We start from the raw sequence: 27,578 nt of genomic DNA on the forward strand, positions 1-27,578 counted from the left end.
CCCATATATAGGTATTAGAAATGTTTCACTCCTAGTATCGGCATCAGTGCTCAAACATCTATATCGGTCTGGCTCTTCAAAATAAACTACCAGGGGAATGCAAAGGTATCTCCGTCTCTACACCTTTATTTCGTACACACTTAAACTTCACTCACTCATATCTTTAACTTGTCTCTCATCCTCTCCTCTCACCTTTGCCCATCCTCCCTTTGTCTCTGTCGTTCCCCCCATCACCACTCTCTTCACACATGCATTAATTTCTGCATTATTTCTAGTATTTTATGTTGCCTTGTGTACGCCCCCCCCCCCAGTCCCTCGATACCACCGCTCCGTCATAATCACTGTATCCTCCTTTCTGTTCTTTGTGTTTGGTGTTTCCCAGACCCACGGGCTCATTTGAACTGGTGTGATGGAGTTTGTTTGTGTGTGGCCGACATCATTCCCCGAAGGGTTAACAGGGGTTACGCACCATCGACCCGCCATCCGTGCATCAACAAAGGCCTCGCTGCTCTGTTCTCTCTCAGTGTGTGTGTGTGTGTGTGTTTCTTTAAATGAAAGTTGCTGCTTTCAAATTAGAATGAATAACAAATGGCAGACGTCAGTGGTATCAAAGAGGACCATGTGAGAAAAAATAAAAAGCTGTAGTGACTGTGTGTGTGTGTGTGTGTGTGTGTGTGTGTGTGTGTGTGTGTGTGTGTGTGTGTGTGTGTGTGTGTGTGTGTGTGTGTGTGTGTGTGTGCGCGTTAGCAAATTACAATTAGAAATGTGTGCATGTACTTTATGTCTGTATCTATATTCCTAAACATTATTATCATTGAAAAGTTAATTCAGTGAATAAAATTCACTTTCGACCATGGCAAGTTAACTTGATGAGATTTTCTCTGGTTAGGGTTAACTGACTCCAGGCCACGAAAAAAAGCCATAGAGATTGTGGTTCTAAGGCTGATGTGTTCCACTGAAAGTTATGATTTGTTGACTTGAACAAAAGAGAGTCTTATTTGTAATATGTTTACATTCATGTTAGTCAAGAATCTGAACCAACATTCATAACGGACCTAAATCTTGTTGATACCCTGACTCCACTGAGAAAAGACAAAGACTTACGTAGCCTTTCCCTCACGGAGGAAGATGCAAGAGAGGGAGAACTGCAGTGTGGCCGACACCACCTTCTTCGACAGCGGCTTAAATTTGAGTTTGACATCTGTCTGCGTGGGCATGGGACTGGCGTACTGCTTCATGTTTATACTGCTGGTGGCCAAGGCCTTCCTCCGCCCTGAGGGAGACTCCTAGACAGGGAGAGAAAGACAAGAAGCAGATTCAGGTGAATATGGGCCCATGGAACATAACACTGATAACTGCAGGTTTCAAACAGAAAACCAAGAGAAAAGAAGGGTTTTGTTTAAAATTAACATTTAATGTGAGGACATTCTGCAAGACTTAATTGGTTTTATTGAACTTCCTTTCACTGTTTTACATCCTCCTTTGGGAAACAGGTACTTAAGGTTCAGTAGAGTGCAAATTAATTTTGACAGAAGGTACAGAATCATTCTTTTCATCACTACTAATGACTGTGTTTACAACATCTAGATAAATAATGGTCAGTGTTGGTTGGTAAATTCTGAACAAGCTGAAATCTGTGCCCTTCTGCACTCTTCATTGTGAATTTGCTTCTAAAACTCCTTCCTGATATTTCCTATCCACGCTGAGGACATTTTCCCTGCACTTTTCAGATATGTGCTCTGGGTCGGAGGGGAGAAGTCAAACTGAAATTTGGGAACATTCCACAGACCAGATGATAAGAAGTTATGGAATGGCATGCCAGGGGAATGCAAAGGTATCTCCGTCTCTACACATTACAAATGCAAAAATGAAAACTGCTTGCCTGAGGACAGTGTTTGAAAAATATGAACTGCAGGAAAACCCTTGTCACTGACTATTGGATATGGAAAACTATTGCAGTAGTTGGGGGTGCAGCCATTGGTCCAAGTTGCATCCACTAACATGGAGGAGGCCGAGGTTTGTAACGTATACTGCAGCAGGCGGTAATACATTTGATTTGGCTTTAGTTTTAGGAAGCTGTCATGTTGTGCATGTCGTCCCAGTCTTTGGGAGAAACTCGAAAACAAATCTAGCACTGTAAAACACATGCTCTGTCTTCGTTTGTCTGATTCCTCTTGGTCTCTGCTTTTGTCTCTATTTCACTGCATGAATGTCTAAAAACAGCACATACAACTGTAGATAAACCTCCACATACACACACTTTTGGTATTATACCACAGGAAATACCTTCTTGTCTCAGCTCTGAATCGAGCCCCGAGGATCCATCCTCTCATGTGCACTATGCCGAACAAAGCAGAGCAGCTAGCTCTCTTTCACACAACACCAGTTTGAGAGCATATATACATACAGTGTACACATACGCTTGGCCGTCTATGGTAGATAAAGCGATACAAGCTCTTTACATTGCCCGTTTGCTGATGTCTTCACACACACACAGGCACACAAACCTCAGAGGCTTTGGCTCAGTGGGGAAAACTCAATCTCAGCCTTATCGCTGAGGACCGCAGGGTATTCTTTGTCACACACACACACACACACACACACACACACACACACACACACACACACACACACACACACACACACACACACACACACACCACAGAAAGAGATAGAGTTAGCATCAGTACAAAGTGGTAAAGCTATTGGTAATATTTTGAGAGACTATGTCGGCTCCAAATAGGAAATGGAACTCTATGGGTCAACCATAGAAATACTGACACTGGGTGTAAGTGACTTGGTGAAATTATCACTTATTGTATTATCAAACATGTTGTTGAGTCTCACTGCCACACAAACAGTTATAATGTGACACACCCTAACAGTATCCATGGGTCCATTGGGCTCTCTACATGCATATCTACAAAACAAAGCGGCATCTCTGAAATTAGGTGCTTTCTCATTGATGTCTTCAAGAAAGCAGTAGGAGGAGTGCATCCCTCCACCAACGCTAACGCTGTATTTCGCCAGGTGAAATGTTAGAGGCTTTAGGCAACAGGCCTCTTCCCTCACTCAAGAGTTGCTCTCCTGATGCATTTTGACAAGACATAAAACCTAAACACACTCTTTAACTTTCACCCTTTTTATCCTGTCTTTCCATCCCTCTGCAGTACATCTTATCTAACCCCCTAATCCTTCCATCTCCCTCTGTCTTTGCCTCCTCTTCACCATGTTGCTCCTTCCTCAGACCAATAATTTAATTAAAAGAAATACAGAAGAATCAGGCCGAGTAGCGAGGCCACTTGACATTTAGTGCCGACATCTGAACTTAATGATGTATCGTCGCCCCTGCCACCAACCTCTTCTTCTCAGCGCATCGCAAGAAGAAGAAGAAAAAAAACTCTCCCTCTCCACCGCTTATCTCTCTGCAGATTACACTTCAGCTATTATACTAAGCTAATAGCGCATGTAGATACTTTATGAATGAATTTGCCAAATGCACCAAACACTTAAGAAGAGGGGATTTAGCAAAAAGGAGGATGGGGAGTAAAGAGGGGGGTCTTGAAAAATAGGAAATACTTAAAGATATGCAAATACCCTGGCAAAAGAATGGAATAACCATTTCAACAGATTTGAGTAGGGGCAGCAAACAATGGAAATCTGTTCTATTTCCCTGGATGCTACTTGTCAATCAATGTGTATGTGTGTGTGTGTGTGTGTGTGTGTGTGTGTGTGTGTGTGTGTGTGTGTGTGTGTGTGTGTAGTCAGGATTAGGGTGACTAGGAGGTTGTGACAGTGTGTAAAATGAAAAGGAAGCACAATACAGAAGTTTAATTTATTACAGAAGGAAATATGCTCTGAGCCCAGAGAATGACTAAATACCTGCGTGTGTGTGTGTGTAGAGAGAGAGCAAGGGAGAGAGAGAGAGAGGGCAAAGGAGACATAGATAGAGGGCGGGAGGGGCAATGGCGATATACTGCCTCCTCGCTGCTTTTCTGTACAACTACAACTGTTACTTACAGCTCTACAGTTCACTCACACATCCAGGACACGTTTAACCAGATACATGTTAAGATTTAGATATTTGTCATGAATTAGGATGAACGCCTTATATTTTGTCTTAGAGTAGTGTGTGTGTGTGTGCTAGAGTACCAGTCCTGCCCTCTCCCCTGGTGCCAGCTGGCCCTGGATCAATTCACAGATGCTCCCCTGGTGGGGGGGCAGGGGTCAGGGCAAGAGGGGTGCCCGGGGGTCCTGCTGAATCCCTCTGCCCCAAAATGCCAATGGGACGGGCAGGGGGAAGGAGGGGGCGGGGATTCTTTTGTCACCGAGAGATGGATTAATTAGACTGAGTGCTAAAAGAACCTGGCTTCTTTGTATGGACCTGGTCTGACTGACACACACACACACACACACACACACACACACACACACACACACACACACACACACACACACACACACACACACACAGACACACACACACACACACACACACACACAGTTGGACAGTGATAGCACATCATGAACAAAAGGAATAAGAGCCCAATATAGACACACACAATCAGCTAATGTTTTTGTAACACGGGTTACCACTGTTGGTTACAAATCTTTGTTCCTTATTGATCAATATAACAGCAACTTTAAAGACAATTAATACACTAACATTATTTATTCCTATATTAACTCTGACTTCTCCAACCATTATTGTCAGTATGGTACAAGCGATTTTTCAGTGGTTGAAGAGAGCAGTGATGTTTGTGTGTTGTCGAGGAAGATGGAGGATAAAAACATGGCTTTAGCATCACAACTGTGGCGATAAGTGATGAATCACTGGTTCCACATCAAGCAGATGAGTATCTGACTTAAGCCTGATGCCTCAAAACAAAACTGGAGGGAAAAGGGACAAACTGAGGTCAGTTGCACTCTGACTACAGACCTTGTGAAGACTACACATCTAACAAGTCACATTCGACATCTAATAATTCCAGAATCTCTGTCTGTATGTGGCTCAAATATCTTAATAACTGTTTTTGGAAGTGCAGAGTCAAATTTGGTGCGATTTGGATACTTGAAATATTCAATATTAATAAACTTTGAATAAACAGACGACCAATTCTATGTAGCAGCTGGAAATCAACAATGTAAGTGACAGTCAGAGCACATTTACAGCAAGAGCAACAACATCTGGTTCTCCAGTTGGGGATTCTGCATACTACTTCACTGAAGTTTGACTTAACAGGTGAACAGCTCTTTGTGCAGCAACAGTGGAGCAGCTTCGGTGTTCTGCAGGTCGCTGTTACATTTTTTTTTTTAAATTTTTTTGAAAGGAAGCTGCAACCAGCATTAGCACAGCATTGCACTTGCATTAGCATAGAAAATACTGCTTAATCATGGCAGTTTGTGGTGATCGTCAGGCAGACAGAAAAGAAACCATGAATGCTCCTCAGAGTTTCTGGCTCATTCAACATTCTCCTGTTTTTCTTCCCGTTTGGAAATGTGTTAATTGAAAACGGTGAAACAAAACCTCCCTCTCAAAGCGGATAATAGGAACACAGAGGCTGCAACTATTCCAGTCCACACAAAAATGTACACAGGCCTTTGTAATTTGTATTCGCACGGTTCAGGAAATACAATAAAAGCCAAACTCAATTTACCCTATAGAATAAGCCTGAGGTAGCACCGATTAGCCCTGCGCCCTGACACCCAAAATCAGCTGGCTGTGGTTGAATTCAGCAGTCAGCAGATTGGAGGTTGGTGGGGGGGTGCAGTGATATTCCTCTCGCCTCAAGGTCACAGTTATTGGAAATGGAGACATCCAATGTGCTCACATCTCTCTTTGAAACCACACACAATGGAGTGATTCCTCTGTGTCAATTTGGACTCCCCTGATAACTGATAAGGCGAGCCTTTTTACATACCACCTATGAATACTGGACTATAGGTCTCACACACACACACACACACACACACACACACACACACACACACACACACACACACACACACACACACACACACACACACACACACACACACACACACAGAGATTAAGACCAATTTATTCATCTGCTATTATATGTGAGGATTTATTTTTTTCCCCGAGCTGTGTGTATGTGTCTGTATTTTAAAAGCAACAATGGACATAAAAAAGCCTTCAATACTATCACTGCAGTTAGGTGAATTACAATAACAATGGTCTTAATAATGGAATGAACTGTGCAAATGGCTTTTATGCGTATGACACACACACACACAAATAGAAAAGTTAAAAAGAGGACAGGATTTCTCTTCACTAGAACCACCGTGTGGAGCACACAGAACTTAACGTCCCCAACGAATGGAAACACCTTTCACTCTGTACACTATGTTCATGTGGGAGGACGTGAAACAAAAAACACAGAGTTCAGGGAAAAGTGTCAGAATGAAGAGAGTGAAAAGAAAGCACTTACATCGGCTGGACTTCGATACCGAACCAAACCACAATCACAGAGTTCAAATGAAGTCAAAAGATACTTTCACTTCACTTTTGGTTTAGTGGTTAATCTTGGCAGAAAATTTTACCAAAAAAGCAGTGTGTGTGTGTGTGTGTGTGTGTGTGTGTGTGTGTGTGTGTGTGTGTGTGTGTAAAAGACAGAGAAGGGTTTAGGGCTACAGAGCAACAGAAAGACAGAGAGGAATGTGTTTAATGCAGGGTTGCTTCTGATGGCAACAGATGAAAGGAAGAGAGTCACAAACCAACCAGCCCTTAAAAAGCTCTAATCCTAACTGAGAGAGCAGAGGCGTTTCGTTTGAGAGGAACCTATTGCAAGCCTGCAAAACACAGTTACACACACACACACACACACACACACACACACACACACACACACACACACACACACACACACACACACACACACACACACACACACACACACACACACACACACGTGAACTGGATAATTGCAAAAAAAAAAAATCAAAGGTTCAACAGCATTAGCAAAACTTCTGGCTGTATAAAGTCTATCATCTCTACACGAAACAGTAAAAGCACAAGTAAGCAGACTGAAAAGCACCAAAATAAAAATCGTGTGGCTTCCCTGACCTTCCTACTGACGTCAACTGTGACTTAAAAAAGTATTAATGTTATTAGTGTGTTTAATATGAATATTTCAGACAGATATTAACCTTACAACATTAAACCCATTATGCAATGTGCAAACAAGAAATCTTAAGAGAGTATAAAACACCAGGCAGATTTATGTGCAAACAGATTGAGCCCTCAAAGTAGAAATTCTACAGGATAGACATGAAACATTATATATTTCACGCTTGCAGGTGAAATTGTGTATTTATTCCTGCCCATTTGCTTGTTTGTTGTCAGCATGAATAGTTATCCATGAAACTTGGTGGAAGGATGGGACATGGGGCAAGAAAGCACCTTTAACATTTTGGAGTGGAATCAGACAGTGGGGCAGATTCAAGTTTGAATTTTTCCTCTTTCTTTAACATAGCGAATTAGGGCGAGTGTGGGCAAATTGGTGCAGCGTGATAGAATTTGAGGGGACTGCGAAGGTACGCGTTCTACTGAGCACCACTCTACATTCATTAGAAAAACCCCTTTAGGACAGACAGAAAGAAATGCTGTTAGTTTATTTTTTGGGATCAATTGTTTAATCAGAAAATGTCAAAAATAGTGAAAGACGCCTAAGGAAGCCCAACATGAGATACTTCACCTGCAAATACTGAACATTAAGAATCTGGAAAGAGCTAAGGGTGTGGACCGTGGAATGAGGTGATCATTTTAACACAATAACAATTCTACTGAGATCTGCCATTTTCTTTCAGCTTTTCTAATCAGCCTCATCAATCAAAATTATTAATAATTCATAACCAGTGAAAATGCTGAGATGGACACCAAACTAAGTATCTAATGTCCTCTGCGTCTCCAATCATTTCTGTCCCTCCCACCCTGTCTCTCTCTCGTCTTATCAGCGTGTCCAGGGTGCCCTCCTCTCTTCAACTCTCCGGATCTTTCTTTTGGGTGGCCCTCAGTGCCCCCCCCCACACACACACACACACACTCAGACCCAGAGCATGCACTTCAGAGAGGGGGCTAATGGGAAAATAAATTACCAGCAGGCAAAAGCCCTGGCTCTGCACTTCTGCTGGAGAAAAAGAAAGGGACATGAGGGGGGGTTTGGAAAGAAGGGGGTGGTCAAGAGAGTGGAAAGAGAGAAGGGTAGGAAAGACAGAAATGAAAGACAGAGAGGTGGATGGCAAAGAGACTGATAGAAAGAGAAGTCATGAGAAGGGGAAAGGATGGAGAAAATGAGGGAAAGGGGATGATGGGAAGAGAAAGAGAGAGCCGAGAGGGGGAGGAGAAACATGGAGTGAGAGATAGGTCCACAGGATTATAGCTGGAGTTCATTCCTGGTCTATGAAGTGCCTGCTCATCACTTTTCCTGCCATTTCACCGTCTCTGGCCATCGTTAAGGCCTAAAATGGCCAATAACATCACCACACACTTACAGCCACAGAGCCAATACCCTGCTCCTCTATCTGGGATTGATTACTCCCTCTGTAGGAAGCAGCCGTTCAGATATCAGGGCGACAGATTCATCCCAGTTGGCGGCCATCAGCACAGGCATGTGTGTGTGTGTCCGATTCTCTGGCACATATATAAAGTTTGACAGGATTGACAGACATGAAAAGGGGGTGGATTAGTGTGTGTCTGTGTGTGTGTGTGTGTGTGTGTGTGTGTGTGTGTGTGTGTGTATGTATGTATGTGTGTGTGTGTGTGTAACTGAGGAGATGACCACCCAAGCTCTACTGAGCTTTCAACTCATTATATAGTACACACTTAGCCACACGACAAAGCAGAACTGATAAATTGCAGACATCTCATTCAAGCCTCATTCGATCTTTGAGCCTTGAAATCTCAACAACCGTTCTGGTCTCACCGTCAAACCAAAACAAATGGGAACAATCTAGAATGGCATGACCTTTGGCGCAGGGATGGCAACACCAGATGTTCCTTGGAGGAGCACAGTGTCCAGTAGAGGCATAAGTCTAAGTAGATAGGTACAGAGCCAGAAGTCATTCTGCAGGCAAGCTTTACTGACATGAATTTGATCCCAGTAGAAATCATTGAGCTGCAAAGTAATGTGTTTTAGTCAGATAGAAGACTAGACATGCCACCACATTCTGGACCATCTGTAGGCGTCTTGCTTTAACGCCACTACTAGATAGGATGTTAAAAAGCTCAAAAGTTTGGTTGAAAGAATTTCCAACAACATACCAAGCCTGGATCCTTTATATCTCAGAGATATCACAAGATGATTTCCAGGTAAAGACAACATATGGGATTTTTTTGTGTGGAATCAGAATCTCCATATCCGCTCAATTCTCACTTAAAGAATCTGTTTGTTTTAGCCGTTTAAAGCAGGCTGCTGAGATCTGACAGAGGTATGATAGGGCCCTAATCCAGAGCAAAGCTGATTTGCTTAAGGGAGGGGGGTTAAGATGGCCTGTGACAAGAAACAATTGCCCCAAGTGAGAGTCTGTCTCTCTCCCACCCTGCTCCATGACAAAGGTGTACTCTCCATGCTAAGTGACAAATCTGGGGAGACAAAGAGCATTAGCAGGGTGATGCTCTGCTTCAGTGCTTCTGATTGTGGCCAACTCAAAGAGAATCTAATATGGATTTTAAAAAAGGAGAAGGAGAGATTAGAATGAAAGAGAAACAATGAACACCTTCTACCAAGGGGGAATTAGTGGAGGGATTGGATAAGGAGCTGGTGTGCCTTGGTGTGTGTGCATGTGTGTGCATGGGTGAGTGCTTGTTCTTTGAAATTCCTTTTTCTGTGCAAGAACAATAGAGTTCCCCAATTCTGCTGATGGGCATTCTGTTTATGTGCATTTATATGTGAGAGACACAAACAGTTTCCCTGTCATATCTAAATATGTACATTGTGGATGAGCCATTAAGTCAACGATCTTTGACTTAGGAACTGAGACAGGAAAATAACGTCTTAAAACGACTAGACCTATGTTATATATTTTATTGATTTGTGTACTTATATTATCACAGAGGTTTCCATCAATGCCCAGACCATTAGAAATCCCAAATGTATTCAAGGTAATGAGGCTTTTCATTAAGGTCATATTGTTGTCATCTAATAAAACAATAGGGCAGGACATTTTTATTCAAAACTCAGGAAAAGCTACATTGATTTTGTGTGTTTGGATGAATCGTGTGCCAATTTTCAGATTTTTTTAAAAATATATTTTGTTGAAAAACAAGCCAGATTTGGACACTTTCTTTGATATTTTTTATTTTTTACTTTATAACAAGGGACGTATCCGATATTCTCACCATCCTCACATTGAGAATGTGTCCTTCACTACCATCTCCTCAACACCCATGGGTGCATTGCAAGTACAGATTTATATCCCAAACAGAGACAGAGACATGCTTGGGGATCAGTCTAACTGTCAGTGGCTGGCTTAGCACTGGCATCAGAGCACATCACCAGACCCTATTCATTGCCACTTAGCAGAACAGTCGCCTCAATTCACCAGAAACTCTCTCTGTGTGTGTGTGTGTGTGTGTGTGTGTGTGTGTGTGTGTGTGTGTGTGTGTGTGTGTGTGTGTGTGTGTGTGTGTGTGTGTGTGTGTGTGTGTGTGTGTGTGTGTGTGTGTGTGTTTTCCCACCCTAAAATGCTCATACGCAAACACACACTTGCACGTACTCACTATGAGCGGATCTTGAGGAGATAATGTCAAAGGAGTCACCCTACACACAAGTTTAACCTAAGTTCATCACATATGCCTCCATGCATGTACACACATCTCCTATCATCACCACCCACACTTGTATCTTCCAAGGAAACGACCGGCCCACGCAGGCCCAGCGGGTCAAGCTTGTGGATAAACAGGGGGATTTGACGGGGCTGTGTTTTGCGGGCCACAGAGGCCTGTCTCCATCGCTAGCAGCCATCTTAAGTCGCACAGACAAAAAATAAATAACCAAGAGATGGAGATAATAACTGATAACTGTCTAATCGCGTCTCACGTCGCAAAAGAACTGCCTGACGACCCATCATTGCCAGGTAACACATGAGACCGAAAACAAAGGTGAGACAAATATGAGGACAGAGAGGGAAAAGTCAGATTAGATTCGATCGAGGGGATGGGCAGGTGACAGGATGTGTAGCCATGGAGTGATAGAGGGTGACCTCAGAGATGACTGATAACAGAGGGTGTGGCAGCTAATAACGTACAAGTGAGAGTCTCGAGTGGATTTCAGTACTGCAGTTCTCAGATTTGGAAAGTAGAAAAGGGCAACATAGTGGGAAAGAAATATGTCAACATTATTACTTAAAACAAATTCCACACATAATTTAAGCTTGTGGCTTCATTTTGTAATCTTCTGCAACTTTAGGGGCTGCAGGATAAGCAGCTGCACATCAGGTGTTGATCATGAACAAAGAGAGATAATCATGTTTGGTATGTAATTAACAAATACACATAAACAAAGAGCATTTGAGTCAACCTCTTTCCCACAACTTTGTCTTCCACAGCTCATTCGTCCTACCTTGTAAGTCAGCGTGTCTCAGCTGGGTCAGGTTGGAGACAAGAGGCAGAAACAGCATCAGGTGGCACACATGGTTTTCTTAAGTGTGCACCGTGAGCTGGCAGCTCCTTACCTCTTTCTACTCCATATTTTAATTGAAATTTTCTGTTTGGCTCCCGTCTATTTCTATCTCATAACACATCTGCATATTTGCATAATTACGTCCTTTAAAACATTAACTGATGTGAGACCATGTTACAAAAGTAACTAGCTGAAGACTGAGATTACATGGCATCTTGGATATGAGGATCTGTACTGATCAGTTATAAATAGGAGGGTCGACCAACATGACTGAACAGATGGTGAAAAGGGGGAAACGAACAGGGACACAAACATTAAAGATGGTATGATACGTTATACAAGTATACGAGTATACAAGTCGTGTCTGATTAGATTGTGACTTCAGACTTCAGAGTTCTTTCACTGGTATCTGTATTGGCTTGTAGTGTAATATTGAAAAGCAGAATAAGTACAGTACAGACACAGACACAGACACACACGCACGCACGCACGCACGCACGCACGCACGCACGCACGCACGCGGCTCGTTATGATGTGAAGGCCACACAGGTGGAAAGACGGATGTTTCCCAGGTGACACATGTGTTTTGATGTTTATTTTGGGGGTCAAACGTCACACTGTATGAGGCAAAACAAAAACCAGCTGGGGTTGGTTCGGATACCACCTGTATGTGTATGTGCTACAAAAATGTCTATGTGTGTGAGTGTGTCTTTGTGTGACATTATATTGTGTATGTGTACACACACGCTGTGAGTCTGCATGTGTATATGAAAGACAGACACTGTGTGAATGAGATGTACATGTGTACGTATGACTTTGTGTGTATTTCTGTGTGTGTGTTTGCTACGGTGTCTGGTGACATCTGCCATGTTGTTGGCCAGGAGCGGAGCGCAGCGGGCTGCAGGAGCCTCAGACTAAGGAGATGAAAGCCGAGGTCACAACCTGAACCAGTGGGACAAGACACACTCGCTCACACGACATACAAACAAAGTCGCACATGCAAATTTAAAGACGTGCACACAGACTCACAAAGAAGTTGCTGTCATGCATACTGCAAGCATTCGGTAAGTCTCCCACACACAGATATACACACAGCATGTGGGGGAGCACATGACAACATAAGGACGGGGATAAAACAGTAAAGCGGACAGAACAGTACTAGGAGACACTAAATATAAATCTACTCACTAACACAGAGAAAGAGAGAGAGGGAAGAGAGTAAGAAAAAGATGACATGAGCAAAGAAGCAAAGCCCCCACATCGTCAGGGGGAACAGTTTAATTAACAAACATGCATGCATGTAAGCAAAAATACACACACACAAAGATAGTAGATATGGTGTCTGCCTGGCTATAGTGTGCCAACACTGTACAGGGCAGAAGATGCCTGTGTGCATTATGTTCTAGAAGAGATAGAGTACACGAAAGGATATATTATGGTGCAGGTGTTTAAAGGATGCATTTTAATATATGATGAGCATGTTTTCACTTTGCCATTTTGATTTTAGAAGATAATATAAAATGTCATGAGTGCTAAAGTATCAAGTTCAAATTAAGTATTTTCTGACCCAGACTCAAAATCCCAAACATATTTAATCTAAAACGATAGATGCCACCCACACTTGCTCAGACACACAAAATTCAAATGTGACACCTGCACAGAGACATAGTGACACGCACACCTCATGGTGGTGGTAGCAGTAAGTCAGCAGACCAGCCATGTGACAGGGCGGTGTGGTGTGGATTAGGGGCCAGTAAAGCCTATTAGGGCGACAGGAGGGACCACCCGGCCTCCACTGCCACCTACAAGCTACAGACACACAGACACAGACACACACAGTACCCTAACATAATACTGGACACACATCTCCCCAGACACTTTCTCAGAACAACACAAACATACAGCCATGGACACACACTGAGATACTGACACAGAAGCATTGCATGTTTGCTGCACACTGGCAGAAAATGGCAGCATTTAGAGTCATAACAGTAATGTGTGAGTGAGTGTGAGTGAGTGAGTGTGTGTGTGTGCGCGCTCTCACACAGGGAGGGGTCCAGGCATGGTGGGTAATCAGCAGCATCTGTTGCCTCTCCTCAGGGCGATTAATTAGATTAAATTAATTTGAAAAGCGTGTGTGAATGTGTGATCCCATTCTAGGAGTCCACCCCGCCCTGCTTTTCAACAGTGAAACACACACAGACGGACACGCACCCACACAATAATTTACATCCTCCCAAATTTGAACTATAAATCAAATTATTGAAGTTATAAATGACATTTTATAGACCATTTATTTATTTATAGTTAATTTAGAATCAGAATTATCAGCACACACACAAACAGGTCGAGCAAACGCACCCTCCTCTACCAGACGCAATAAACAACACTTTCCGACTTCTCTAAACTATTGAAGAAATGGGAAACGAGCAAAGGTGAAAACTTTAGAGACACACGCGTGCACACGAGCGCAAATTAATCCCAATTTGTCGGCCTCGGCACGGGGGAAACTTTTGGGATTTCATACTTCATACCAGCTTTTGTCACCTTTGCGTGAATAGCTGAGGGCTGAAATAATTGTGTTTTTCTTCCCCGAGGCCCAGTCAGTGCTCACAAGCCACTGGCCTACGTAATGTGTTCCAGACGCAGGAGGGAGGGGGCGTATACACTCCACGGCTATGGGTTCAATAAAGAGAGCGGGTGTGTGTTTGTGTCTTTGTGTATGTGTGTGTAAAGGTGATTGAGGTAGGTTGGACTGTGTGTGTGTGTGTGTGTGTGTGTGTGTGTGTGTGTGTGTGTGTGTGTGTGTGTCTGTGTGTGTGGTTGGTGTCATGGTTTTTCAGTGTGTGCAGCCAGACGAGAGTGTGTGTGTGTGCTGCTCTGTCAGTATGTGACATTGTGTGACTGTATGATTGTGCCTAAGTGGGTGGTATGTGGTGTGGAAATGGTCTTAATGGAGTTGGATCTGGTCCACAATAGACAGGACATCACCTCAGAGAGGGGACTGTGAGAGAGAAAGAAAGCGGGCGAAAAGGAGATTGAGAAGGAGAAAGACAGCAGTAACAATATGGCCGACGTGGTGGCAGAAACATCATCTGTGTCCATGATGACAACACCTCTACAGTCATATAAGTAACATATTGGTCCGCACACTCTTCATTTGGATGTTAAAATATTATATTTATATTAAAACTAAAGAAACAAGGCCTTGTCTACACTGCTGTGGATATTTTCTGTCCATTTGCTGTCTCTCTTTTTTTATTCCATCCACATCTCCGTCCAGACAAGAACACAAAATGACTACAAATGCTCATACAAGCATGTCAGGCCAGTAGGTGGCGATAAGATCTAAATCCAGGAAATGTCAAATAGCAGAGAAAAATGCGGTGGCCCAAGTAATATTGGGGCGAGGCAGACGTCAGTGAATGTAGGTAATGTGGTCCAATGATGATTAATTTAGCTCAACACTTGTAATTAGACCTAGCAGTGCTAACCAAACAGAGAAACCATTATATAGCCACAGTTGTTGTTGTTTCTGGTGAATGTCCGTTACACAAAGCAACAATGAGAGCTTCTGAAAGTCTGCACTTTGAGTTTGAGCCTCACGTCTACGTGCAAACATTTTTTAAAACTGCCTTCCAGAGGAAAAGGTTTGTTTTGCAAAACACCCTCATTAATGTGGACAGGGTGATATTATTTTTTAATCTTTTTCCATGGTTCTGTGACAGCCACCCTTACTTCAGTGACTTAGTGGGTGTAAAGTATTAGAAGGGGTATTTAAAAAAAAATCAATATTTAAAATGTGGCGACATGCCGCAGACGGGCTGTCAAACAGTGTGATGTGTGATTTGGCAGAGCAGATGTGGAAATTCTTTCTTTGCTGAGTGACACTGATGTAACGTGAGTGGAAAACGGTGAAGTTGGAGGGAGAGAAATGTGTAAAGGACGGGATGAGTGGGTCTCCGAGTGTAGTATCACTGTATATTCTATGTATTCAGACATAAGAGCTTCTCACTTAAAATACGGTGGTCCTGTGTGTGCACACATGTGTGTTATTTAAATCCTCCCATGAAGCTTTGAGGACGAAGGAAGTTGGTCTACCATCTCCAGCTTTGGTAGATATGCAAACACAAAGAGAATACACACAGGCATGACTGCATATAGCCACCTCACATACACCCCCCACCTTCATGCACATACACACAAAATAACCTGTAAGCACAATGCCGTCAAATATAGCCGTGCAATCTTTTGACTCTCAATTTGCCCACCTTTTTGATAATACGCACCTATTTGAAAAGGGGTGAAAGGCAAGGGTAGCATGCAATTTAGAGATACTACTGTATAGCCATTTTCAGCCTGCCACCTCTCTCCCTCCCTCTCTCTCTCGCTCTCCATCACTTTCTCCCTCTCTTGCCATCTTTTGATTATGCGATTTGCCTTGGCAGACGAACAAATAGAGGAGAGAAAAAGGTAGTGTTTGACACTGCCATTTTCAATGACAAAATACAATCTATCCTGGGCCAGTAATTCGACGGGGAGGGATTAGCCTAGTGCAAGGTTGGGCCCCCAGATTAAGACGAAGCCACAGCGCAGGGATCTTGAATTTCATCATCTCCAGCGCTCGGGCACAATGGCGTATTCTTCCCCTTTCTCCTCCGCCGTCTGATGAGGGGTCAGGAGAGCTCACCTCTCCTCTTCTTCTGTTCTTCCTCCTCAGAGCAGCACTCACTGCTGCATTCATTCACCTCTCCTGACTTTATATTAGCTTAGATACCTGAATGGTGGGGGTGGCATGGGGGGGATCTGAGCTCTTTACATGCACACAGGCCGAGTCAGAACAAAATATGATCAAACACACCTGAATGTTTAATATGTATGGACAACTTTACACCACAAGCATCCACATAGAAATACAAAGATTCCCTTCCTATTGATTCATACACAGCCAAACACACAGGTGACATAAGGAGGTGATCCAATGAATTAAAAAGGAAATATCATAAAAGGGGTTTTCTCAGATCTTAGGGTAGACTGCCCTCTTGTGGATGGTTTAGTTAGAATCTAAATTTATGATCATCTGCGCTGTTAATCGCAAGAAATCGCAATTAAAAGATTATTAAATTCTTCTAATTAAAAGACAGACTGGGTTTTGACTTGAGAAGGATGATATATCTCTACAAACCTGTAGTTCATGTATTTCTCTCCAAATGTCTCAGTCACTCTCTACAATGCAATAATTATTAGAAGTACTGGTGATAGTATTCAACAGCGTCAAAATCATTAGCATCAAAAACACCAGGTCAACAAGGTGCATGTCAATATCTTCTATTATCTAGTCTGTTTTCTCTTGTTAAGGAGTGGTTTGCATTTAGTCAACATTATTTAGATATCAAGCAAACAAAGTATTCCACGGACTGCCATCAAATGAATGATAAACATATAATGCTGGGCTGATTAGTAAGCTTTTAAGAGTATTTTCTTTTAAATATAAAAAGAAATACGCCTTCAACTACAGAGTCAGACTTTGAATTAAGGAAAACTGTGTAACTTTTACTGAGCAACAGCGCCCTCTGCTGCCACACGTGGTGATTAATTGTGGCTCCAAGTCTGAGCTATGAAGTGGTTTTCACATAAAGAACTCCTCGTGTTGAGCTCTGACTGTCTCGTCCCACTCACCCAACCGAAACACAACTGAATGGTGGATGTTACCCATGATCCTCTACATCCTGAAACAGGAGATCTGCTGCTGTGACAAATCAACTAAACTCTGTTTAGAATTCTTCATTTTTTTAAATATTGGAGATAAACGCTGGTTTTTAATGACTTCTCCGTCTTTTTAACTCATCTACAGTTCAGCTTTACTCTTTAACTTGCTGGATTCTGACAATGGAAGCTGTGACTTTCAGTAACCGCTCATTAAGTTACATGGAGCAAGAACAGACGTTCAGGATGAAGAGTGGAAATGAAAGAGGAAACGTTCTCTATATTCCAAGTCAGTGAAACATCGGGATAATTTTAATAAGGCTGGTGTTTTATGGTAAAAAAGATGCATAGTGATGCTTCAAGTTACTCAAATTTGAGTGTGTGAACGTATGAGGTCGCCTTCTCCCTCCTTTCCTTTTTTTCTACCACGTTCTATGCTCTCCATTCCTGCTTTGATCTTTGTCATTAGTCAGGTATGCAGAGACACAGGCAAACCCGCAAACTTGTCTTTTTCTCTCTGCTTCTTGCCTCCTTTTTGCTCTCTCCCACGCTCCAGCCAGAGAACACTGGCTGACCTGCTTGTCTTCTCAGCTTTTTATCAAAGACAAAAATGTTGAGCAGTTTCTTCCGTCGTTCCTTTGAGCTTGAGATGTACAGAAAGTGACAGAGTCAAAGAGCTCAGGTCCCCACGCTCTTAACAAGTGGGCTGAGGAGTCAGAGAGGTCTGTCCTTGTTGATTACTAATGATGATCTCAGCTGTTGTTCAGAAATTTGCAAATATCAGTGTTCATGAGTTTTGAAGGAGCAACTGTAAAAAAAACTTTTTTATGCTCATCTTAGTCAGTCACTCTTGAAATTGTCCTAATTGCTTAAATCTTAAAAAATTAATTCATGCCAATTGTTTTCACTTTGACACAATAGAAAGTTTCCTTGAGATGCAGTAAATTCGCAAGAAAAGAAAAATAACTTTCAGACTGCAAAATACAATCAGAGCAGGAATCAAATATCGACTAACACGGGTAAATGCTTGCCTTTCTTTGAAATCAAGGTTGGGAAAAGGTTCCATAGAAGTAAACACCTTTAACTTAATTTACTACTTAAGGCTGTAACAAGAAAATCGCAATTGCAACGGCCTAATGTGTTCAACGTGTCTGCATTATTTAAATTAACCATGCCTCAGAACTAAGTCAAGCAAATATTAAAAACAGAAAATCCCTTTAAGCAGCAAATTTTCACTTTCCTGGCAGACTACGCAAACATGTAAAATAGTTTCCATGTCTCTCCTCCTTTGCTCCGTCCCTCCTGCTCTCTCATACTGATTCATCAGTTTCTCACTTCTCCACATTCCCTGGTTTTTGTTTTCACCACAAATGCCATAATATTTAAACGCATACTGTTCCTGTTGCTTCAAACAGGAGTGTGATCAGTTTACCACAAACCAAGAAAAGGGTAGCAAGAGAATATCTGTTGCATTATTTAATGTAGTTGTTCTAAACGTGTGACAAATGGGGAAGAAAAATTATAAATGAGAAGTGCAAGTCAACACCTTTAGTTTAACCTGAAAACCTGTATTCACAGAAGCATGTGATTGCATAATCTGACCACATGGTGGCAGAACCTGCATATGTAATGGGAAAGGGATTTACATCAGACTCAGCTGACGATGAGACATTTTTGTTTGTGTTTTTTTACTTAAAGTTGTAATCAGAGTCATTGTAAATGAACCTTATGACACTATGATAATAATCTAGGACATTAAAAAGAACAAAAACTGAAATTCTGTGCAGTAATAGAAACAATAAGAAAGAGAGTGTCAACGCACTAACAAAAAGATAGAAAGCAAGGGGACGAAAGTATGAAAGATATAATCTATTACTCACATTTTCAATGACAAATGTCCACTCTTTGTCTTCAAACTCCTCCGCATGTGGGTCCTGCAAGGCCAACATACATAGACATGATTAAGCACATACATGTATTGTACATCAGAGCAGACAGAAGCATCAACACATTCGTCTGGTCTACACTTTCAGCTTAAATTGTTAAAAAAAATCAAATTTTTTAGATGCAGTAAAAGGTGTCTTGTAAAAGGTTTGTATAATGTCAATATCGCCATTAACAGATTATTCAATCGTCTATTTTCGCTTGGGAACTGTGCTGAAACTCTAGATGGCGCGCAGCAGCAAGACATGAGGCAGCGTGGCTGCTTTCGCCTCTTAACATGGGCACTGGAATCCAGTGAGACCAGGGTGTGACACAAAGACATTAAATCAGTCAATGCATGCTTTAACCTGGGCACATAAAATCTCATTGAATATATCTGCTGGAGCTCCAGCTTGTCTCACACATGCACTGATAGCATCTCAGTCTGACTGCACTTGTGACACACCCCAGTTAATCAATATTCCTGCAGTCTGGCGCAGTCAAACACAGTACCCACATGAGCAGAGAGACACTGCAGGTCACACAACTGCATCATCCTCTCAATTCTTAAATGCCACATTATTTCACAACCACATGACGGCTTCTGGAATCAGCTTATTCTCAAAGGTGTTATCTGCACTTTTTAGTGCATCTCAACAATAAATATTTCATTTTCTTTTCTAGAGTATTCTTGTCATTAATATGCTTTAACATTGACAAAGAACTTCCTTGATTAAATACTTTAAATTCTTGAACTACGTTTAATTCTTCTACAGGTTTGGAAAACGCATGACAGAAACATTCACAGGCTAAGTGCCATGTGGCTGCCACTTAGTGCCCACTCTGCTTCCTGCACACTGTCTCTGCTAGAATCAATTCTGTCTACACACAATGAGCAGTCCAAGCACTAAGTTACTTCCTAATTCAAGTTTTTTCTTCCTGTCCACAAAGTTCGGCTGAGGCTGCCTGCTGCTGTGAATCTCCCTGAGGTACAGGCTGAAATATTGCAGAGCTCAGCTGTTTTCACTGCAGAGCTTCAGGCCAGATGGAGCTGGGAGTATCTTTAAATCACTGTTAGCGGTAACCTTCAGTCGGCTGCAGAAATATCTAGGTAATAGAGTCTGACAGATTTAGACCAGCGTTAAGGAATATGTTGGATATTAAAGGGGTTCTTCTACAATTTATTAATGCTTTTTCATAAATTAGCGGGTCTCATTAAAAAAATAGCTAAGCTTGCTGCGGTGGAGTTTGAGATTTCTGTAGTTTTTGTCATCAGTATGGGTCAAGTCATAAACTTCCTGTAATGCAACCAGATGCATCTTTTTGTTATAACAATAATAATGTTATTTATATAGCACTTTTCAATACAAGTAACAGAGTAAGACTCTCTCTTTATAAAATAAACAACCCTGATGATGTCATTAGGGCTACAAATAAATGATATAGATATTTTACTATACTTTCATTACTGTTGTAATTGTGGAGTATCCCTTTAAAAATTAAACAAATGACTCAGAGTCTCTTTAAGAGATAAAACCCAGCTTTGCACTTTTATGTGACCATAACCTCCCTGCTCTGGTTTTAGTATGTGATAAGCTACGCCCCTGCAGCTAGTTCTCACCTTGTGCAGCCAGAAGTTAGAAAAAAGGGTAAATATTAAACTCAGGAATCTGCTAACTAACTGTATGACAATCTCTTGTTACTGTGTGTAGGAAAGTATTTGCGACCACATTGGCTGTAAGAACATGATAAGATATCAGCGCAGTGCTTTAGAGGAATCCCTCTTTGATACAAACGATTCATTAACCTTGCAATTAACTTAACTTAATTCTCACTTTGGTGCAGTGGAGAAAAAACAAACAGCCTTATTTACGTCAGGGGTAATGATATTTATTTTGTGGCTTTATCCAGCAGCAGTGATGGGGTGAGTTTTGCAGCCAGTGGCTTTGCTTTTTGTCTCATCACAAAAACAGTTTTATTACTTCCTCTGGGACAGGAAATGGAAGTGGGCTGAGAATAAAGACACACTGACATGTACAGTGTTGCCGAACAAGTATAAGCCTAGAAAACCGAGCCAGTATACATGAAAACTGAACTTTTCCTTGTATATTTTGTACCTGGCAGACAGCACAGCGTGTGATTACAAAAGAGATCATTTAAGTGTCTGATTTCTGTGCGCGAGTTTACATAAGGCATTATAAGAACATTCTGTGATTAGAACACAGCAGAAGCAGGTATGGAAGTGTATGTGGCAGGACCTCTGGTAAAAACATTGAGCGGTAACAGGACACTGATCTCTGAGCCTGCCTGTCAGCACAAAGGCATGTTTAAGTAAGCCAGGCACACTGACAGATACTGTCTGTACATGTATGTAGTTCGCAGACACAACTGTATCACTACTAATGAAAGACATTTAGAATTAAACAGTCATAGTCCAAAAACTTTGGAAGTGTGTCAACAGTCCTAGAAGATAGAAATGTAAAAGCATTTTGTATTATTATATATTTTTTCAAATCAAGAGTAATCACATTCATAATGTTGCCAAAAATGTTATTTGCAGTTATATTTCTACCATAAAAAAACATTTTCATAAGACACTCCATATCTATGAGAAAGGACCCTTATGTGATTAAACATACAGTGTGCTGCTACTGTTTAACTAGTATGAAAACTAACAATCAAGACTTTGCTGTTAAATCTCAGTTCTGCAAAGAAAAGACTTTCCTGCAGTCAGCGGTTCTAAAAGCAGAGCTGATGCTTGTGTCCGTGTTCAACAGCTGGAACTTACCTTAAAAAGAGTGACAGTGATCTCAATGTTTTCTGGTACAGGCCACACCACCACTCCTCTGTAGGGATTTTTGATACCAGGCTGCCAGCCGTGGGACTGCAAGAGGGACACAAGAACGTTTTTACAATATTGTAATTGCAGATTAATAAGTTGTTCTTTGTTTTACTGTTTCTTTACTTTATGTCACTCTTCAATTACGAACCTTGGAAGATTTCCGTCGACTTCTGCGAGTCCAAACCACCACCAGTTTGTCTGGTTGCCTGATAGAAAAGACAGAAAAAAAAGGTAAGTGAAAAGTGATTTATTCCTAAATTCCCCTGTCTCTTGAATTTCTGGTTTCCCTTAATAAAGTGCTTTCATTAAAATAAAACATGCTTATGTTTCAGTGATAAACAACAGAACACTAAGACTGTCTGTAAATAGAAGAGGTTTGAGTCCCTGTATAGGCAAGTGTCCACCACATGCTCTTGAGCTCTCACATTCCAAGCTGACCTCTGACCTTAACAGAGAGAAGAAAGGGAGCAAAATGTCCTTCAGGGAGCAATTAAAATCACTTTATCCTATTTTTACCAGCTGTGATAAAGTGGCTGGTGTTGTTCTCACCTTATGAGTAATGTTTGTGTATCAGATATGTTTTGCAACAGTTTCAGTTACCATGTGAGAATTTACTGCAGTGTTTAACAATACACATTTAACTGGGTAGAGTCCAACTCAGCAAAGCAGCCGTTCAAAGAAAATAATGAACGACTGTTCGAGAGAGAGAAAGAAGACACAGATAGGAAAAGACAGAGAAGAGAGCGAAAAGAGGAGAGGGGAGAGAGGGAGACTGACAGGCAACAACTTCAGTCTCGAGGAGAAGCTTCACATAGAGAAACTATTGTCCAATAACACAGGCCATATCAGAGAGAACACACGAACACACGAACACACGAACACACACACACACACACACACACACACACACACACACACACACACACACACACACGAACACACACACACGAACACACACACACACACAGTTTTTTCCCTTTGTACAGTTTGTGCTGCGCTATGAGAAAAATGTAAACCATTCGTCTGCAGGCTAAATGACCTCTGCATGCTTTTAGGTGTCTCTTGTGTTCTTTGTGCTTTAGCCTCACTTTCATGTTCCTTCTGTGTGTAACAGGAATCAATGAGCCATCCAGGAGGAACGCTACAAGAGGCAGTGTATGTTCACTCAGTCACACAAAGTTATCTTAACAGTGAGGCTTTCAGTTTACAGTGGATTTGAGGGTTAGTTTGAATAAAGGTTGGCTATTCTGATATTAATAATAATAATAATAAGAGGTATTTAAAGTCCTGCACCAGGTGTGGGACCCACGGGCAAAAATGTAAAAAGAACTCCTAATTAAAGTATGTTAAAATGAAATGATCTTGCTTTTATGTACTAATGTTTGAGCACGCTGAAAGACTGCAACTGCCTTCTAAACATAACACAATGGTGACAAAACTACAGTGTATGAAAGCTTTTACACCACATGTATTCTGCTTTGCATACATTACAAAGCAAACGCTATGCTTCCAAAACCCACCAAAGCAGTTTGATAGGATTATACAACAGGACCCAGTCCATGCACATACTGCACACTCAGCTGAGCTTTCAGGGGATCTCTGACTTAACCCCCGATAAAAACTTTTAGACATATTTTCTTTTTCTTTTATTGACAGAGTTTTTCGTTTAAGATTGATGGTGTCAGGTGAACCTTAGCCTACAATGCAGTCATTGTGCTCTTGTGCTCTCTTTTTTTCAGTCAAAATCCTGACTCAACACTCCTGTGATGTAGAGCTGTTTAAATGACTATATACAGTAATATATAACTGGATTTCCCACAGCTTGTGTGCAGTCTCGGAGTGCTTAATGCATTTCTGCTGTGCTAATAGCCTGCTATGTCAGCTTATTACCATAGATGCAGTCAGAGAGACAGAAATGCCACAGAAACAATTAAAATGCTTTTAAAGTGCAATTTACTCACAGCCGCGCGCCTCATGAAAAGCTTGACCGACAAAATGTATTTTTTATACCTGACCCACTTGGCAATTTATGATTCAGCAGCCGACAGTAAGACGTTGGAGAGTGGGATCAGACGGATGAAAGAGAGAAGAGAGAGGAGGAGGGAGAAAGAAACCGAGAGGGAGGACTGCTCTCACTTTGCCATCAGACTGTGGCCTCTGCTATCAGGACAGATGTAACAGAGCAAACACAATCTGTGCGACTGTCACACTCCAGACTGCCTGATAAACTAAACACACAGAAAACACGCGTTCTGGGCATGATGTGACGAGGCAAAGTGCGATTTTAAAATGTACACGACATCTGTATTCACAGTGTGTGATCAGCAAAATAAGAAACACTTGTAAAAGCTGTTCTATCTACTACCTCTGCCATTTTATTTTATTTTTTTCTCAACAGACATTTGATACTAGAATTTTCTTTTACGTTGTATGTGTTCATTTATCTTTTTTAATGCATGTACTTTTCAGCTTCTTTTTTTAGATTTATGTAAAAGCTGTTGAAGATGAGGTTTTTGTGATGCTCTTTTATGAGATCTTTTCTATCTCATTGGCAAACATCTTGTTTATTGTTTCGTCTCTGTTGAAACACTTTCAATATTATTTGCAACTTATTGCTATCATTTCATGTCCTATTACAGCTCTTGCTGAAGCTGCAAAATTCGAGCAGAAGCTGTGTTTTGAGGTGAATTTGTTGAAACAAGAAGTGCACTGATCATAAAGAGGAAGTGGATTATGCTGACAATGGTTTAAGACATTTTAATACTTTCTGTCCATCGTGAAAATCAGACTATGGATTCCATCTACAACATAGTTCAACTCAACTCTTCAACTACAACAAATCTGCAGATTCACCTGTTCGCAGCAGCAGGAGGCCTCACAGAAGAGTCATGCAATGTCAAGTGTTCAACATCTTATCACTGCTTGTGCTGGGGTGATCTGATTTTTGGAAACAGTGATGGCCCCACTCTAATATTGGTATTAGGAACAGCAACTAAAAATCCATAACGGTTGGGCTTTAATTTTCTGGTCTTCTTACTTTTTGTCACCACCTCATCTCGAATGCTTTTACATTCCTCTCTTATCGCTTCCACTAGTTTTCAGCAGAGGCGGGGGAGTCCACTTCTAACTTTAACAGTACATCTGAGAATGTCTCTGAGGCTCTGAGAAGGCAAACTCAAAGAAATATATTCTCTATGCTGATGTACTGAGTCTGTCTACTCATACATTCTCAAGACATAACTTCGATTCAAACTTTGACATCTACAATATATAGATAGAAAGACCAGCATGATGCAGGGAGCTGATGTCAAAGGTGACCGAGGAGTAAGATTATGATGAAAGCGTATGTAAAAAAAAAATATAAGGAAGAGAGGAAATTATACTGTAAGGAAAGACATAGGACGGAAAGATTTGCACCAATAGTCGACACACAGCTTACTTCCAGTCAAAAAGATAGCACAGTGAAAGCCTCAGTGAGACATCAGTCAAAGTAGGGTAATTAAATAATGTGTTAGGGTTAGGAGGGACTGATAGGAAGTGTTTTTTCAGTAGGATAAATTTAATAATAAAATCTCCCCTTGCTAACAAACTACACTCCCTTTACCAGTCACAGTGTTAACAGCCCCTGGGAGAGACTGTAGAACCACAACCTCCGTGTGCCTGGGAGCCTTGACAGCAGAGAAACGAGGAGCCCTGGGGAGGACAACGTTTCTTAAGGCCATGATACATGAGCAGTCAAGCGGCTTCAGCAGTGGTGTTAATTATCAATCAATGTGGTTTTGTCTGTCACACAAAATGAAAAGAATACAATATAAAATATTCAGGACTGTTATAGATGCAGGTCATGCTTGCTGGAAAATCAAAATGCTATCTGCATTATGTCTTCCTGTTTTTTTGTTTTTTTTTTTCCAATGAGGCTTCAGCTAACCTTAAGTTTCCTGCTTGTGGCTGACAGCATCTACACGAGGATTTGTGACTTGACTGGGGTACATAAGGGTTTGTGTTCCTCTTCCAGAAGGGGTGTCCAGCTCCTAACTTTTCCAAAAAGTCTGAAGATACATCCAACATACTTCTACGTTTTATTTTTGAAACATATGCACATGTATGTTTGTAACAAGTGCACGTGAATGGTCATATGATATGCATTTTAAGGTGTGCTAGCATGGACGCGAATTATTCATGAGTCTAAGCTATAATGCTTGCGTGGACATAGATGTTTTAGTTTCTACAATAGAAACAGGGAACTTGCTGATGAGCACAGATAACAGTTTGTCTTCAAAGAGAAAAAGATTGAACCAAACAGGAAAACTGTTTGTACTACATCAGAGAACACATCGTGCACACTGTCCTAAATTCCACCTCCACCACATCTTTTAAGAACAGCGTTTCCAAAATATAACATATTACACCTGCTGTGATTCACTTTACCTTTCTGACAAACATACAACACGCAGAGTGATGCTGAAGCATCTGCAGGCTGATAGATGATGAGCAGCCTCCAGGGCCGCCTGTGTGTTACTCTGAATGGCAGCAGAGAGGCCGACACACAGCAGAGATCTCATCACATTTAACACCCCATTGACTGCCTCACAACCCTGCAATGTGTCATTTATCAAGGTGTGTGTGAGAGAGGGTGTGTAAATACCCATTTGTGTTCATAATTGCTGCACAGAACATTACACGTGGGTGGATTCCACTGCAAAGCAGTTAAAGGAAAATTATCGGAGAGAGGAACAGGAGACAGAAGTGAGGGGTAAAGAGAAAAGAATAATCAGGAGAAGACGAAACAAAAGGGAAAGAGGGGATAGAAAGGTTATGGGGGGGTATAGAGAAAAACAGAAGAAAATTGAAAGAGCAGCCTTGATGATAGCATGAAAGCCGCCCCTGATGACAGCCGTGGGCTTGGTGCAAGAAAACAATTACAGAATCACAGGAGGTGGAGATGAAGAGCTGAAAGGGGACAAAACAATCAGAGTTAAATCAACAACACTGAAGACGTGATAAGCACAAACACACACATAAGAGCAACTCTAGTATCGACCGAAGTAAACTGAGTTTGAGTTTATTCTGCACCGGTTCACCAAAAAAACATGAGCCAGTATACAAAAAAAGACTCTATGAAAAGGTTCTGCAGTGATAATCCAAATTCTGTGATCCGGACTATCTACACAACACGTAGTACTGCACCGTACTATCACCTGGCAGTGAAACCATCTCGTGCTGCCAAACTTACTCAGGAATGTGTCATGGCTTTCAAATTTGAATAGAATGGAGAGCCACGTCAGACGAGTTGGCAGGAACACGTTTCTCTGGAAGAGACATAATGGACGTGTGCCATACAGCACACATGCTCAACAGAAGACAACATGTCACAGCCTGACACATGCCGGTCATGTTCACAGCAGTAGTGATGCGTCAGTCAACTGACAGAGTTAATCAGAGTTCGACCGGTTTCATAAACATGA

At 41.6% G+C, this 27,578-nt stretch overlaps 1 protein-coding gene across 10 annotated transcripts in view; it reads right to left on the reverse strand.

The window, feature by feature from the left end:
* Positions 1–27,578, reverse strand: part of ehbp1 (EH domain binding protein 1) — a 123,878-nt gene that overhangs the window by 89,308 nt on the left and 6,992 nt on the right. For all 10 annotated transcript variants that reach the window (XM_069538444.1, XM_069538443.1, XM_069538441.1 and 7 more), the window contains exons 3-6: positions 22,262–22,319; positions 22,060–22,155; positions 19,229–19,282; positions 1,105–1,286 (exon numbers count right to left, since the gene is read on the reverse strand). In XM_069538444.1, coding sequence (XP_069394545.1) covers positions 1,105–1,286; positions 19,229–19,282; positions 22,060–22,155; positions 22,262–22,319 — 390 coding nt within the window. The remainder of the gene's footprint in view (positions 1–1,104; positions 1,287–19,228; positions 19,283–22,059; positions 22,156–22,261; positions 22,320–27,578) is intronic.

This window comes from Paralichthys olivaceus, chromosome 14, assembly GCF_024713975.1.
Source record: "Paralichthys olivaceus isolate ysfri-2021 chromosome 14, ASM2471397v2, whole genome shotgun sequence".
Lineage (NCBI taxonomy): Eukaryota > Metazoa > Chordata > Actinopteri > Pleuronectiformes > Paralichthyidae > Paralichthys > Paralichthys olivaceus.